Raw genomic sequence first — 13292 nt, 5'->3', positions numbered from 1 at the left:
TATATATATATATATATACACACACACACACACACATATATATGTATATATATTTATATATATGCCTGCCCTAAACTCCCACTGAATTTTAATTCTCTGGATGGATTCCCACACAGACATGATATCCAATTATCCCCTAATTTTCAAGAATCTAAAAATGAGTGGTGATATGTACATGTATAACTGATTATAGCAGAAACTAACACAACATTGTAAATCAACTATACTCCAAAAAAAAATTTTTAAATAAAAATCACACACAAAACAATTTAACAAATAAAATGAATCATAAAATCAGCCTGCTCCATTTCCCCCCCACACAGCCAAGTGGGAACTTGACTAAATGCAAATAGTGGTTTGGAAAAAGCAGTCGTGTTTGAGAGTCATGAGTTGAACTCCTTTTTACTGTCCAGGGATGCATAGCGGTCCATCCTTACAGAGTCGCTGCTTGGAGACAAGTGACAACTGCTTCTGACGGCTGAGGCTGCTCAAGCCACAGGGAAAACCAGGGAGTGTAAAAAAAATCAGCCGGTTTCTTAGTTCTTGTTCAGGGAAAGGAACAGCTTGCCTTCCAAAGGCTTCTTGAATCCGGGCATATTGTTGATTAACCCGCTCACGACCTGCCAAGTTACCAGCTGCTGAGAATAACTTGATGTTTCGTACTGGGATTTTGGTTGCAAGCAAAACTCGGAGCATCTTCAGAGGCCATCACAGTTTTGCGAGAGAATTAAGAGGAAAAGTTGTCTTATTAGTCTGTATCCCCTTGAAAATGAATAGGGTATTTTTCTTTTATGTTGATTTCTTTATCCCTAGCAACTAAAAGAGTGCTTGAGACATGCCAGATGCTTAGTGAATTTTCTGTTTAATGCATGAATGCATGAATGCATGGATGTAAAATGGCAAAGAGGGTAACTCAGAATGTAACAGCACCAGCTGAGAGAGGATGAAATCAGAAATTTAAGAAGAAAAAACATGTTAATTTCAGAGCATCAGCTCTGATGCTGAGTTGGCCGTCACCTTCCCTTTCCAGGGAAAGGGAAGGTCAGCGTCTTTAAAATCAGAGAGTTGTACTAAGTTTGCTTTCATTTCTTAGGTTCTCAGATCAAGCCAGCTAGAATACGCATGGCTCTGTTCAAGATTGCTTTCAATCTCAATGTCTCCCAAAGTGACCTGCAGATTCTTCTCAGGCACAATGATGCCTCTGAAATTGCTGAACGTATTTAAGTGAGATTTGAAGTCTGACATTTCTTGGCTGAAAGATATGATGGATTAACCTTTCAGTAACCTGTCCAGACAGCACATGAGTTCTACTCTCAGTGAGGGACGTAGTGCTCCCTGGCAGGGGCAGAGGAGAACGTTTTTCACCCAGGCGTATAGTTTCTTATGGTTTTTGTCTCATGAAGTCTCGTGCAATCCAACCCCAGCCCCATTGGTCTACCCGCTGCTTTTTATCGCACGTTGCTTTAGGCAAGCTCATCTCTGCAAGCTCCCCTAAATGCTCTTTCCAGTCTGGCTCCTGAGCATTTCCTTTGAGTGTGCAGCTGCTCTTGCTGCCGGGCTTCCTGCTTTCTCTCCTCTTCCCTCTCAATCTAGAAAGGAATATGCGTGTGTGAAAGATTATGCAGACAGTTAGTGACTAAGAAAAATCAAAAACCCTGAGCCTGTAATTCTCAGGCTCCCAACAGATGTGCCTCAGTCACCAAAATCTTTGCCCACCTCTCCTCTGACCCTGGGTACCTTTTCCCATGTGCATGTGGCTACTTACTCTCTTCCACTTTGTCTCCCTCCCCCCAGCTGTCTTGCCCACACGTACCTGCAGGTGCCAGTCGGTCGCTTTTTCCCAGCATCTCCCACCACTGCCGTTGTGATGCCTGGCCTTTTTTCTGCATTGTACATTTCTTTGAAAGTTTACACTGCCAGGGATTTTCTCTCCCTTTTATAATGGGCTGGAAATTCTTTAAAGGCAGGTGTAAGTTAGGGTTGTGTGCAACTGCAAGTAACAGAACGCTGAATGCTAGTGGTCAAATCAAAGCCTGGCTTGTTTTCTCACATGTCAGGAAAAGCTCAGAGGTAAGTGGCTGCTGCTCAGCGATGCATGACGTCAGGGGTTCTAGTTCGTTCTTTCTGGCTTCCTGTCTTCAGAGCGTTGTTCTTCATCATTCTCCTTGTGGCTGGGTGGCGTCAAGGAAGGGAGGCCTGCGCGATCTTATCCGTAACGACTTTTCCAATTTGACTTCTGTCTTCCCTCCATCAAGTGTCCTTCCACCGACCCCCTACACAGCTGTGAAACCTCCCACCTGAGGCTAAACTTCTTCCATCACGCTTTTGGTGATTCCTCTAGCAAGATGTGTTATGTGTGTCTTTATCTGCTTCTGTGACATCTGTCATCCTCCCCCAGTAATTTGTGAGCTATATTTTGAAAGCCAGAAACCCTACTACTCCGCTGTCGTTAAATTTGTGACTCGGGGTGAGTTACTTCAGAATGCCTCTGTTCCCATCTGCCCAAATGGGGATGTTAGCAAGGCTGCCTCATGGGGTTATACAACGAGTGAATATGATGCAAAGAATTTAGGACGGTATCTGACACATACGCAGGACTTAGTGAGTGGCAGTCCTTCTCCTGTGATTAATATCATCACTTTCACACTCTCCAGACCTCGGTTGCCCCGTTTGTAATGGAGAATGGAGCACAGCCATTTCTAAGACTCTCTTTACTGCCCTCATATATTCCTTCAGAGAAAAAAAAAAAAAAAATTCCTAGAGAGCCTTTCACATAATAGAGTCTCAGTATTTGCTAACGTGAATTGGCATATCTAAATAGTAGAGCAGATCGTCGGAGAGAGTGTATCACGTGTAAGCTCTGACAGAGCTGAGTTGCAAACCTTAAATGCTTTCCTATTACTTCTGCTTATTAGAAGGAAAAGAATCCATAATCATTTGGGAGAGAAAAGTATTTTCTAATGGAAACACTCTGTGGCCTGACTCCTGAAGTTTCTCTTGCAGTTATAGATTGCTCGCTACCACAGGCAGACAGAAAACTGACCAGTCTTCAGCTCCAGATTGAAAAGCAGATTGATTTCTGGCATGCTGAAATTCTTTCCCATTACCTCAGTGGCTTGTATGGCCTCAGGCTGCTGACGGTGGGCCTTTTCAGTCAAAGCTGACGTGTTATGAACGGACTTGTCCTGTGACATGCGTCCATTTGCAACATGTATGATGATACCGTCCAATTTTTCCTACGTGTTTGTGCCCCACAGAAATGTGACCTAATTGTCGATTGCAGTGCCAGCTGCCACTGCCAAATTCCAGTTCGTCTTCACACACAAAAGAAATGCACATCAAAAGTTAGATTCTTAAGCTCGTGGTGTTGAACCAATATTTTCGCAAATGTAAGCTGCTCATGTGCTGCGGTGACTAAATAACATCAGCTATGTAACAGAGCGCGAGCTGAATCCACTCTGAGGGACTAAGCCAGAACAGAAACCATAGAAAGTTTGCATTCAATAGGGCAGTAGCTTGAGATGAAAAACTTGGTTACATGTTAGAGGTGAGTGTAGTGTGCTGAGTTATCGCCATTATTGAGAAATAAGCTAACTGACCTCTGAACACCAGGTGTGTGTATGCAGGTGTGTGGACCACTTCATTCCTTGCTGGCAGACACACAAGACCTGGATTACTGGCTCACAGTGGCCCATTTCTGGCATGACACGCTTGGTCTGAATTGAATGCTTGGTCGGAGTCATCTGTGTGCAATATACGTACATTTATCTACCTGCCACATTCTCCTTTGGGTCTGAGGCAAATGAAACGACTGTCTTTCCAGCAGGTACCACTCAAGGCTTCCAGGAGGGAAAGATCAAAGCAGCATGTTTCTCTCTCATCCTTTGTTTTTCAGTCTTCTTTCCTTTTTACATTTTAGCTCTATGAACGTGACCATTCTCATTACCCTGTTAATAGCTAGTTTCCTTCTTCTGTTGAGCTGTTTGATTTTGCTCACCTGCGGGCAGGTTCCCTCTAAGACACGGTGAGCATCTCCATTCTGCAATCACGAAACTCCACGCATCGGTTCCCCTAGCGCGCGCTGGCTGAGCCCGAAACCCACAAGCGCAGGCCACCCCTCCACTGATTGTGTCGCCAAATGGAGTTTGCTCTCATTTGCTTAACCACTCAGTTGTAATTGAGTCCTGATGGGAAGCTGGGTTTCCATCCACAGTTATCCCCCTTCTCCTGCCGAGAAGGTGGTAAAGTGGCCATTTCTTCCCCACAGCAGCCCTAGAACAGTTTGCAGATGGTTTCATCCCTCTGTCCTCTGTGATGTTTTCCAGCCTTGGAGCGATTATGGCCTTGAGACGCTAGGCTCCATTACCAAGGGATATTTCTCCTGTTGCTCTCTTTCTGCATCACTGGAAACCTTATAACAAAGCGTAATGATGCCTCCCTTCCTTCCTTCTCCCTGTCTCACTATCCTAAGAGTGCCCTAAAAATGTTTGGCTAGAATATCCATGCCTAAGTTCTACTTTTACCTAAATTGGCTACAACCAATTTGGAGATACCCAAGTGAATATTTCTCGAAATCTGATCTCCTGGCCACCTGCAGCAGTATCACCTAGAGCAGTGATCTCAAAATATGGTCCCCTGACCTACAACATCAGCATGACCTGGAAATTTGTTAGGAATGCAGATTCAGAGGCCTCACCCAAAGCTACTGAATGAGAATTTCTGGAGGTGCGGACCAGAAATACGTGTTTTGAAACAACTCCTCCAGGTGAATGAATGCATGAGAACCACTGAGTTAAAGCTCTTGTTAAAAATTCAGATTCCTGGGCCTGCTCCACTACTTACTAAGTAAGAATTCGTTACAGATAAGACCCAGAAAGGTAGGTAGGTATAGGTATATTAGATAGATAGGTAGGGGTGTGTGTGTGTGTGCGTGTGTGTGTGTGCGTGTGTGTGTGTATTTAAATTTTATCTTGAAATAATTTTAGATTTACAGAAGAGTTACAAAGATAGAATTCCTATATACCCATCTTCGATTTCTCCCAAATGTTAATACTTTAAATAACTAGTGTACATTTATCAAAATTGAGAAATTAACAATGTAAAAATACTCTTAACTGCAGACTTTCTTCAAATTTCACCAGTTTTTACATGAATGTTTTTTTTGCGGTCCAAGGATCCAATCCGGTTTTCAGTTTCTCAGTCTTTTATTTCATGATCTTGACAGTTTTGAAAAGTACAAGTCCGGTGTTTTGTAGAATGTCCCTCAATTTGAATTTTTTTCTGACATTTTCTCATGAGCAGATGAAGATTAAGGTTATGGTCTTGGGGAAGAGTAAAATACAAATGGGGTCACCCTTATCATCACATGGTATCAGGGGGCGCCTTAAATCACCGTGATTTAGCACTAGTGATGTTAACTTCGTGGTCCAGTTAGAGTCTGCTGAGTTTCTCCACTGTTCAGTTATTCTTTTTCCTTTTCCTTATTCTTAAGCTAGGCACTACGTCCAGACTACACTTAAGGGCAAAAAAATTAATCTCCACCTCTTCAAAGGAAGAATATCAAAGAAGTTGTAGGCCTAGGTTGAAACCACCAGAATAATTAGTAGATATTTGGGGTGAGATTCTTTTAAGCTATAAAAATGGTCAGTGTCTCCTTATAATTTCCCACATGAATTTTAGCATTCATCAGTGGACCTTGCTTGCAGCAGTTTTTCCTCTAATGCTGAATTGTTGGGATTAGTTGGGATTGTTCTGTGAGGAAGATTCATTCCATCTTTCCTATTTATTGATTATTTTGCTCATTTATTTTTTAATAGTATGGATTCCTGAGTATGTATTGTGTGTATTCTTTGGATAGTCATTCAGTACCATCATTATTTATTTTGTTGCTAATATTATTCTAGCCTTGTTCATTGGGAGCTCTTTTAGGTTGGCTCCTCTGTCCTTCTGACATCCCCCCCTTCCATTATTTTTTTCTTTTGTGGACTTCTTGCTTCCTGACATGACAAGTTGATCCAGACTTGTCTTGCATGTGCTTTGCCCCAACTTCAGAATCACCCGTTTCTCCAGAGAGACCTGGTTCTTTTTGTTGAAAGATGGTATTTCAAAACCAGTCTGGTCACTAGATGTTACTATGGAGTGTCACTACTTCTAGACCCTCTCAATGGGTAGTGGTACGGTACCTATGTATGTATGTATACTAGCCCACATATGCATATATGTATGCACAAGATAACCCACGCATGCAAGCGTCTCACTCTAAGCCATGAGTTTACACTATGTCTGACCCCGCCTCACGCCGCGTGTTCCATTCTAGCCACATTCTCTTGTTTGCGTTTACATTCTTTACCTAACTGAGAAACCTGGTTCCCATTATATACAATTTCTTTCTTGTTTTGTTTGACTCCAGTATGGGTAGCAGTTCCAGCATTGCTAACTTGTATCCCTGTGAAAATTTACAAATTAGAGTACCATTTTATGTGCTGTTCTTCTTGTCTTTATCCTTAGGGTTTCCAGTCATACACTATTTTTAAAAGTTACTTACGGCAACTCCTTTCCTATTCATTCCCTTCAGTGAAATTCTCTGATACATTTATAACGCAGTTCGTTTGTCACAGTCTGCATTCCATTTTAGGATCCCCTAATTTCTTGGTTGATTTTGCATACGGTAAAGTCCAGTTGTCGTGACGCGTTGTTCTTAGGGTTTTGGCAAGTGTCTGGAATCATGTATCTACATCACAGTACCATACAGAACATTTCCACTGCCCCCAAGTGCCCTTGTGCAGTCCCTTTGTAGTCAAGCCCTCCTCTCTCTCCTAACCGCTGGCGTCCACTGATCTACTTTCCACCCCTATGGTTTTGCTTTTTCCTAGAATGTCATATGAATGAATTATATAATATGTAGTATTTTTGGTTTAACTTTTTCACTTAGCAAAATGCCTTTAAGGTTCATTCACGTTCTTCCAAGAATCAGTAGTTCCCTTTTGTTGCTGAGTAGTATCCTATTGCCTGGGTAGACCACGGTTAGTTTATCCATTCACCTGTTGACAGATGTCTTAGTTGTTTCCAGTTTTAGTGATTATGAATGAAGTTTCTGTAAACATTTACGAGCACATTTGTGTGAATATAACTTTTCAGTTCACTTGGATAAACAGCTAGGATTGGAACTACTGCTTGATATGTTAACTCTATATTTAACATTTTGGAAATGCCAAACTATTTTCCACACTGGCTGTACCATTGTGCATTTCCACCAGCAATGAATGAGCATTCTTTTGCTTTGCATCTTCTCTAGTATTTGGTATTGTTAGTATTTTTTAAAAGCTACTTTAATAGGCATTTAGTAATATATCGTTGTGGCTTTTTCTGCTTTTTTGGGGGAGGAGTTGTTTAGCTCTTCTTTCTCTTATTTCTTAAAGTAGAAGTTTAGGTTGCTGATATTGGATGTTTCTTCTTTCCGAACATAAGCATTTAATGATATCTATTTCCTTATAAACATCAGTTTAGCTGTAATCTATACATTTTGAGATGTTGCAGTTTCATTTTCATTTAGTTAGAAATACTTTTAAATTTCCCTTGACACTTCCTCTTTGACACGTGGGTAGTTTAGATGTGTGTTGTTTAATTTCCAAGTATTCAGAGATTTTCCTGTTTTCTTTCTGTTATTGATTTCCAGTTTGATTCTGTTATGGTCTGAGAGCATAATGTTCTTTTGAATTTAAGGGTTTTTTTCTCTTTTATGACCCAGAAGATGGGCTAGCCTAATGAATGTTCCATTTTCCACTTGAAAAGAATGTCTACTCTTCTGTTGTCCCGGGGATCGCTCTGTAAATGTCAATTAGGTCAAGTTGGTTGATCGTGTTGCTGGACTTCTATACTTTATAGAAGGACCATCGGTGATTTCAAGCACATTGAAGGTTGAGAGCCACTTCGAGAGAGCTGACACTGATTGGGATTAAGATGTAATGGAGGTTCACTTTTGGATTAGAGTTTATACTTCTCTATGCTTATGGAAGCCTAGTAGCTTCCACCCAGTTGTCAATGCTCTGGGTATAAGCTTGTTGATTATGGGTATCTCCACATTACAAAAGGAGCAAGGTTTTCCTCTTGTCTCTGCCCCTAGGTCTTCTGCCCATTGGATGACCTTTGGGGCCTTTCCTACAAATAATCCTCTCTACCTCTTTTGTCTATTCCAGCCTTTCTTAAGTTGTGTTTCATAAAACAAACAAACAGACAGACAAAAGAAACCACTAGATCCAGGAGCTGCTACTAAGCAGGTGTTGAGTAGTGGTGGGGGGGTATCAGTTGCTTACTAAACTGCTGCATATTCCCCTGTCTTGAAATTGATAAGCCAGTTAATACCATAATGGTCCTGAGAAGTCTGGAGTAAACACATCTATTTTTCTATTTAATCCCCTTTTCTACTAACATGAAATGGGCCATGCTAACTACCTTATAAGGATTTTTAAGATCAGATAACATACATAGAACACACATTTGTAGGTTGGGCACATAGTATGTGGTCAATAAAAATTTATTACTCTGATTTATAATAGTTGATCTTGTTCTTGTTGTTTTTAGATTTACTCCATTGGCTGTGAGCTTGAAAAGTTGGAACGGGTATAAAGGGGAAAAACTTATGAGAATGCGAACACCAGAAAAGCAATAGAAATTGACATGAGTTTTACCCGTTCAAGTACTTTTAGATTGTAGTTGACTGTGGTTTCCTTGTAGTGTATTACATTCATTTTAAAGGCCTCCCATCCAGTTTGTCTACCTGAACCTACCTCTCCAGAATCAGTATCACTGGTACTCCTGTGCATACAAGTGCATTACTAAGAGAATGAGGCTGTACCTTACCATGGAAGGTGCACGAAGTATGAACTCAGCATAATGTCCTAAGCCTTCCTCATTCAGCAAATCACCAAGGAAGTGCTATGCACTCAGAATCTTCAAGTTCCTCCTCCCCATCTACTTCCCCTGGTTTGTTTGGTATCTCTGCAAGAACTTTATTTACGCTCTGCTTTCTTTTCTTACACAGGTGGGCTCTGCATTGCCCAGTCCGTGAGAATCCCCCAGGAACGCAAAGACAGGACCATTGACTTCGATAGAATTATCAAACAGCTCCTAGACACACCCAACTCCAGGGCTGTCGTGATTTTTGCCAACGATGAGGATATCAAGTAAGGCTGACTGGTGAAATTCGTTAATACGCATGTTGCGATTTAGGAGACGGAAAGATCAGGATCCTGGCAGACAAAGGGGGAAAGATAGCACAGAATCAAATCAATAATTACATGGTGGCAAAGTCTGTTCGCGCTTTCTACCCCACAGAGGTAGTTAGAGCGAACCATAGAAGCAGCAGCATGTTTCTGTCATGTATTTCCCCCCATTAGCTAAAAAAATGTATTCAATTACTTGTAAAAAGAGAAAACCCCTGGACTTTCCGAAGGTTCTTTTATTAAATAATATATCCACGTGTAACAGACTTTTATCTAAAGAGTGGCTCTTCTTAATGGAAAAGAAAAATGCCTTATTATTTCTGGCCATATTACTCCTGCTTTGGATTTCATGTGTTCAAAACCAAGCTTGTCATATCTCTACATTCTCCAATCCACTTGTTGTCTTTTTCTTTACCTTGGTCCTCCTTGGTGTCAACAATCTGATTGTTAATTCTGACTTTCCTTTTTAGCTCATTCCTTGGCCAAGCCGTGGAGGGCTAACCTCGGAAATGTTTCTAGAACACAAATAGGCCCTGTTTCCATTTCTGACCACTGCCACCTCGGTTGGTCCACAATCCTTATCATTTTTAGAACAAACAGTAATTACACCTGATTTAAAATATCAAAAAGTGTTTAAAAATCTAGATTAAAAAAAAACCTGCATTCATCCTGTCCTGTAGCTAACAACTTCTCCTTTCTAGACGCTATAGCTAATAACCAGTGTCTTGTATATTTTTCTAGAGACAGTGTGTATATTTTTACACAAATGGTAGAACACTATTGTTCTCCCCACCGCTTGCCTTCACTCACTCTTGTTTCATAGAAGTCTCTGAATGTCAGTACCTGTAGATCTATTCAGTCTTTTCAATAGCCGTGCAGAATTTCATTTTATATATTTCCTGTAATTTATCTAACTGCTCCCTTCCTGATTGGCATTTAAGTTTGATTACAGACTTCTGCAATTATAAATTGTGTTGTGATAAACTTTCTCTTCCACAAATCTTGTGTTTGCAGATATGAAATATTAATATACACATACAATGTGTGATATATAATATTAACATCCTGCAAATAAATAATAATGTACAAGTGTATTACTTTATATATTTGTAAGTATTTAAAACAGAAATTCCTGGAAAATAAGTTTCCAGGACAAAGATGCGTTCCTTCGTAAATGTGAACATTGTTTCCCGAAGAGATGTTGCCAATTTACACCTGTGCTGATGGGAAAGCTGTGTGGATTTTTTTAATCTTAGTTTGTCTCACAGTTCAAAATAATGTCATTTAATTTGAAGGTGAATATATTTTATTAAGGGTAAAGTTGAAGGTTCCAGGCCATTGTTACCCCCACGTAGAGTATTGCATCTCCATCCTTGCCAGCCTGCCTGCCGGTCCTGTGTCTCCCCCTCCGTGTGTATCCTCCATCTGCTTCTGAATCCACCCATCACTTAACTGGAGTCTCTATTCTCCACTCGTCTGTACGTGTCATTAAAATGGAGGTGATGCCTCTTTTGACTTCCTTCCATAACCTTAATTAACCCCATCACAGTTTTGAGCTCTGACCTGGGTGGCAGGACGAGTAAATGAGAAGAGTATTAAACCTCAAGTCAGGATACCCGAGGATGGATTTTTTTTTTTGCTACTTAAATGACCACTGTCTCACCTTGGGCAAGCCTCTCCCCACACCCTGCTTCCCTAACTCTTTGAGGCCTCAGTTTTCCCATCAGTAACATGAAAATCCTTTTGAGCTCTTTCTATGATGATCTGGACTTCTGCTTTTCTAGCTTTATTTCATTCCATGCTCCCTCGTGGTTTGTGTACTGCAGGCAAGGGGCCATTTGTGTTTCCTCCTTCCTGGGTCTTTGTACATTCTCTTCCAGCTACCTGCAATGCTTTGCTTCCTCACTTCATCGTTTTAGCGCCATCGATAGTGTTCCTTTTGAGGGAAGATTTCTCTGAACAATGTAGCTTTGATAAGTTTGTCATAACAACTCAGTTTCATAGTTTATGTCACTGATGTAATTTTACATCCTTTGGTCGTATAAGTAGTGTCTGTATTCTGCAGTAGTCTGTAGGCATCATTAAGACAGAGATGATGCCCCTTTTGACTTCCTTTCATATCCTCAGCCCTTATCCCAGTGCTCTGTGCATGGCAGATCCTCAATGAATGTCATCAAATGAGAATGAATCAAATGCCTAGTCTGTTTAATAATTTAAGTAAAGGCCTCTCTCTCTGAACTTCATGATGCTTTAAAATGTGGTCCTGTTTTTGCATGTAGACGCTGCCTTCACTCACTCAGTTCTCCACCTACAGTGCATGACTGGTCCTCCAGTGTGTCCTAATCACTCCTCCATCAGGGCTTTGGCTCATGGTGTTTCTCCTCTCCTTCTCTACCTGTTGAGATTGTGTCTGTTCTTCAAGGTTTATGTCAAACGTGCCCTTCTCCATGAAACTGTTTCTGATCACCCCTTAGACGTATCGTTTCTCTCCTTACAAAATGCCGATTCTCTTGCTCTTAGGACATTTTCTTCAACACTTTGTGATTTAGTGACTTAAGGCACTTTGTTGTTATGATATTACTCTTTCTTTCTCCAGATCTTGTCAACTCATAGTTTTCTTAATCATCTCATAAATTTTTTTCATACATATTTTGCACATTCTAAAATATGTAAGACATTGATAAGGTGTGGCCCCCTGTTTATATTTATGTACATGGCACATAAAAGATTTATTTACTAATAGCTCTGGTGATTAATTGGTTGTAATATCCTTGACTTGCAGGTAGTGTGAGGTTTTAGTTTACGATGTAAAAAGGTATAAAATCTGCTCAATAGCTATGCTCATTATTTTTTGCATGGGAGTTTGTGGTTGAACACCATTGTGTAGTGTGACTCATAGAAGTGACAGCAGTAATAGTTTTTGAGCACAGTAATAAAAGTCAAGTGCATATATAAGTTTCTTCCAAAGCATGAACTTAAGCCCACTGTTAACCCACAATGTTATGTTATTTCTTTGTTCAGAAGATCTACACTGTAGATGGGGAATTTTGAGATATCTTACAACATTAATTTCAAACCCTTTGGCAGAGAATAGCAGTGAGAAGACCTTAATATCTAGATTTTGAAGCTAAGTGCTTAATCAGTCATGGGTACTGATAATTTGAATGTTAGACAAGAGTGTATTGTTTTCCTGAAACACTTTTCTTTCTGATTATAAAAGTAATACAGGGCTATCGTAATCCATTGGAAAGTAATGGAAACTTTTTTGTCGTTGCATTTCAGTTAAAGGAATTCTTATGTTTACTCTGCCCCCGATTATCGAGAAGAATTAAAGGTTAGAGAGAATAATCACAAATCAGGATTGTAAGTAATCCCCTATAAAACTCGCTATCCCAACAGTCAGAGATAACCACTAATAAAATTCTGGTTTAACATTTGCAATTATTTTATTCTAAACGTAAGTAAGTTTTCCCCAACAGAATCAGGATCGCATAGTATTTGATATTCTACATTTTGCAATTCACATCTCATACCATAATATGTTTAAATGGTTTAATCTTATTTCTCTTAATAAATTAACCCACCCTTTTAGGTAAACATATTAAGGTGAATATTTACTTTTTTTTTTTAACATCTTTATTGGAGTAAAATTGCTTTACATTGGTGTGTTAGTTTCTGCTTTGCAACAAAGTGAATCAGTGATACATATACATATGTTCCCATATCTCTTCCCTCTTGTGTCTCCCTCCCTCCCACCCTCCCTATCCCACCCCTCTAGGTGGTCACAAACCACCTAGTTGATCTCCCTGTGCTATGCGGCTGCTTCCCACTAGCTATCCACCCTACCTTTGGTCGTGTATATATGTCCGTGCCACTCTCTCACTTCGTCCCAGCTTACCCTTCCCACGCCCCATATCCTCAAGTCCCTGCTCTAGCAGGTCTGTGTTTTATTCCTATCCTACCCCTAGTCTCTTCATGACAATTTTTTTTCTTAGATTCCATATACATGTGTTAGCGTACGGTATTTGTTTTTCTCCTTCTGACTTACTTCACTCTGTATGACAGACTCCA

The 13292-nt window shown here is 40.4% G+C and overlaps 1 protein-coding gene across 2 annotated transcripts in view; it reads left to right on the top strand.

The window, feature by feature from the left end:
- Positions 1 to 13292, top strand: part of GRM7 (glutamate metabotropic receptor 7) — a 919887-nt gene that overhangs the window by 441394 nt on the left and 465201 nt on the right. For both annotated transcript variants that reach the window (XM_024124143.1, XM_024124144.1), the window contains exon 3: positions 9041 to 9182. In XM_024124143.1, coding sequence (XP_023979911.1) covers positions 9041 to 9182 — 142 coding nt within the window. The remainder of the gene's footprint in view (positions 1 to 9040; positions 9183 to 13292) is intronic.

The sequence above is a fragment of the Physeter macrocephalus genome, chromosome 18 (genome assembly GCF_002837175.3).
Source record: "Physeter macrocephalus isolate SW-GA chromosome 18, ASM283717v5, whole genome shotgun sequence".
Taxonomy (NCBI): domain Eukaryota; kingdom Metazoa; phylum Chordata; class Mammalia; order Artiodactyla; family Physeteridae; genus Physeter; species Physeter macrocephalus.
Note: the sequence above shows the minus strand (reverse complement) of the source record. Positions and strands in the feature narration are given on the sequence as shown.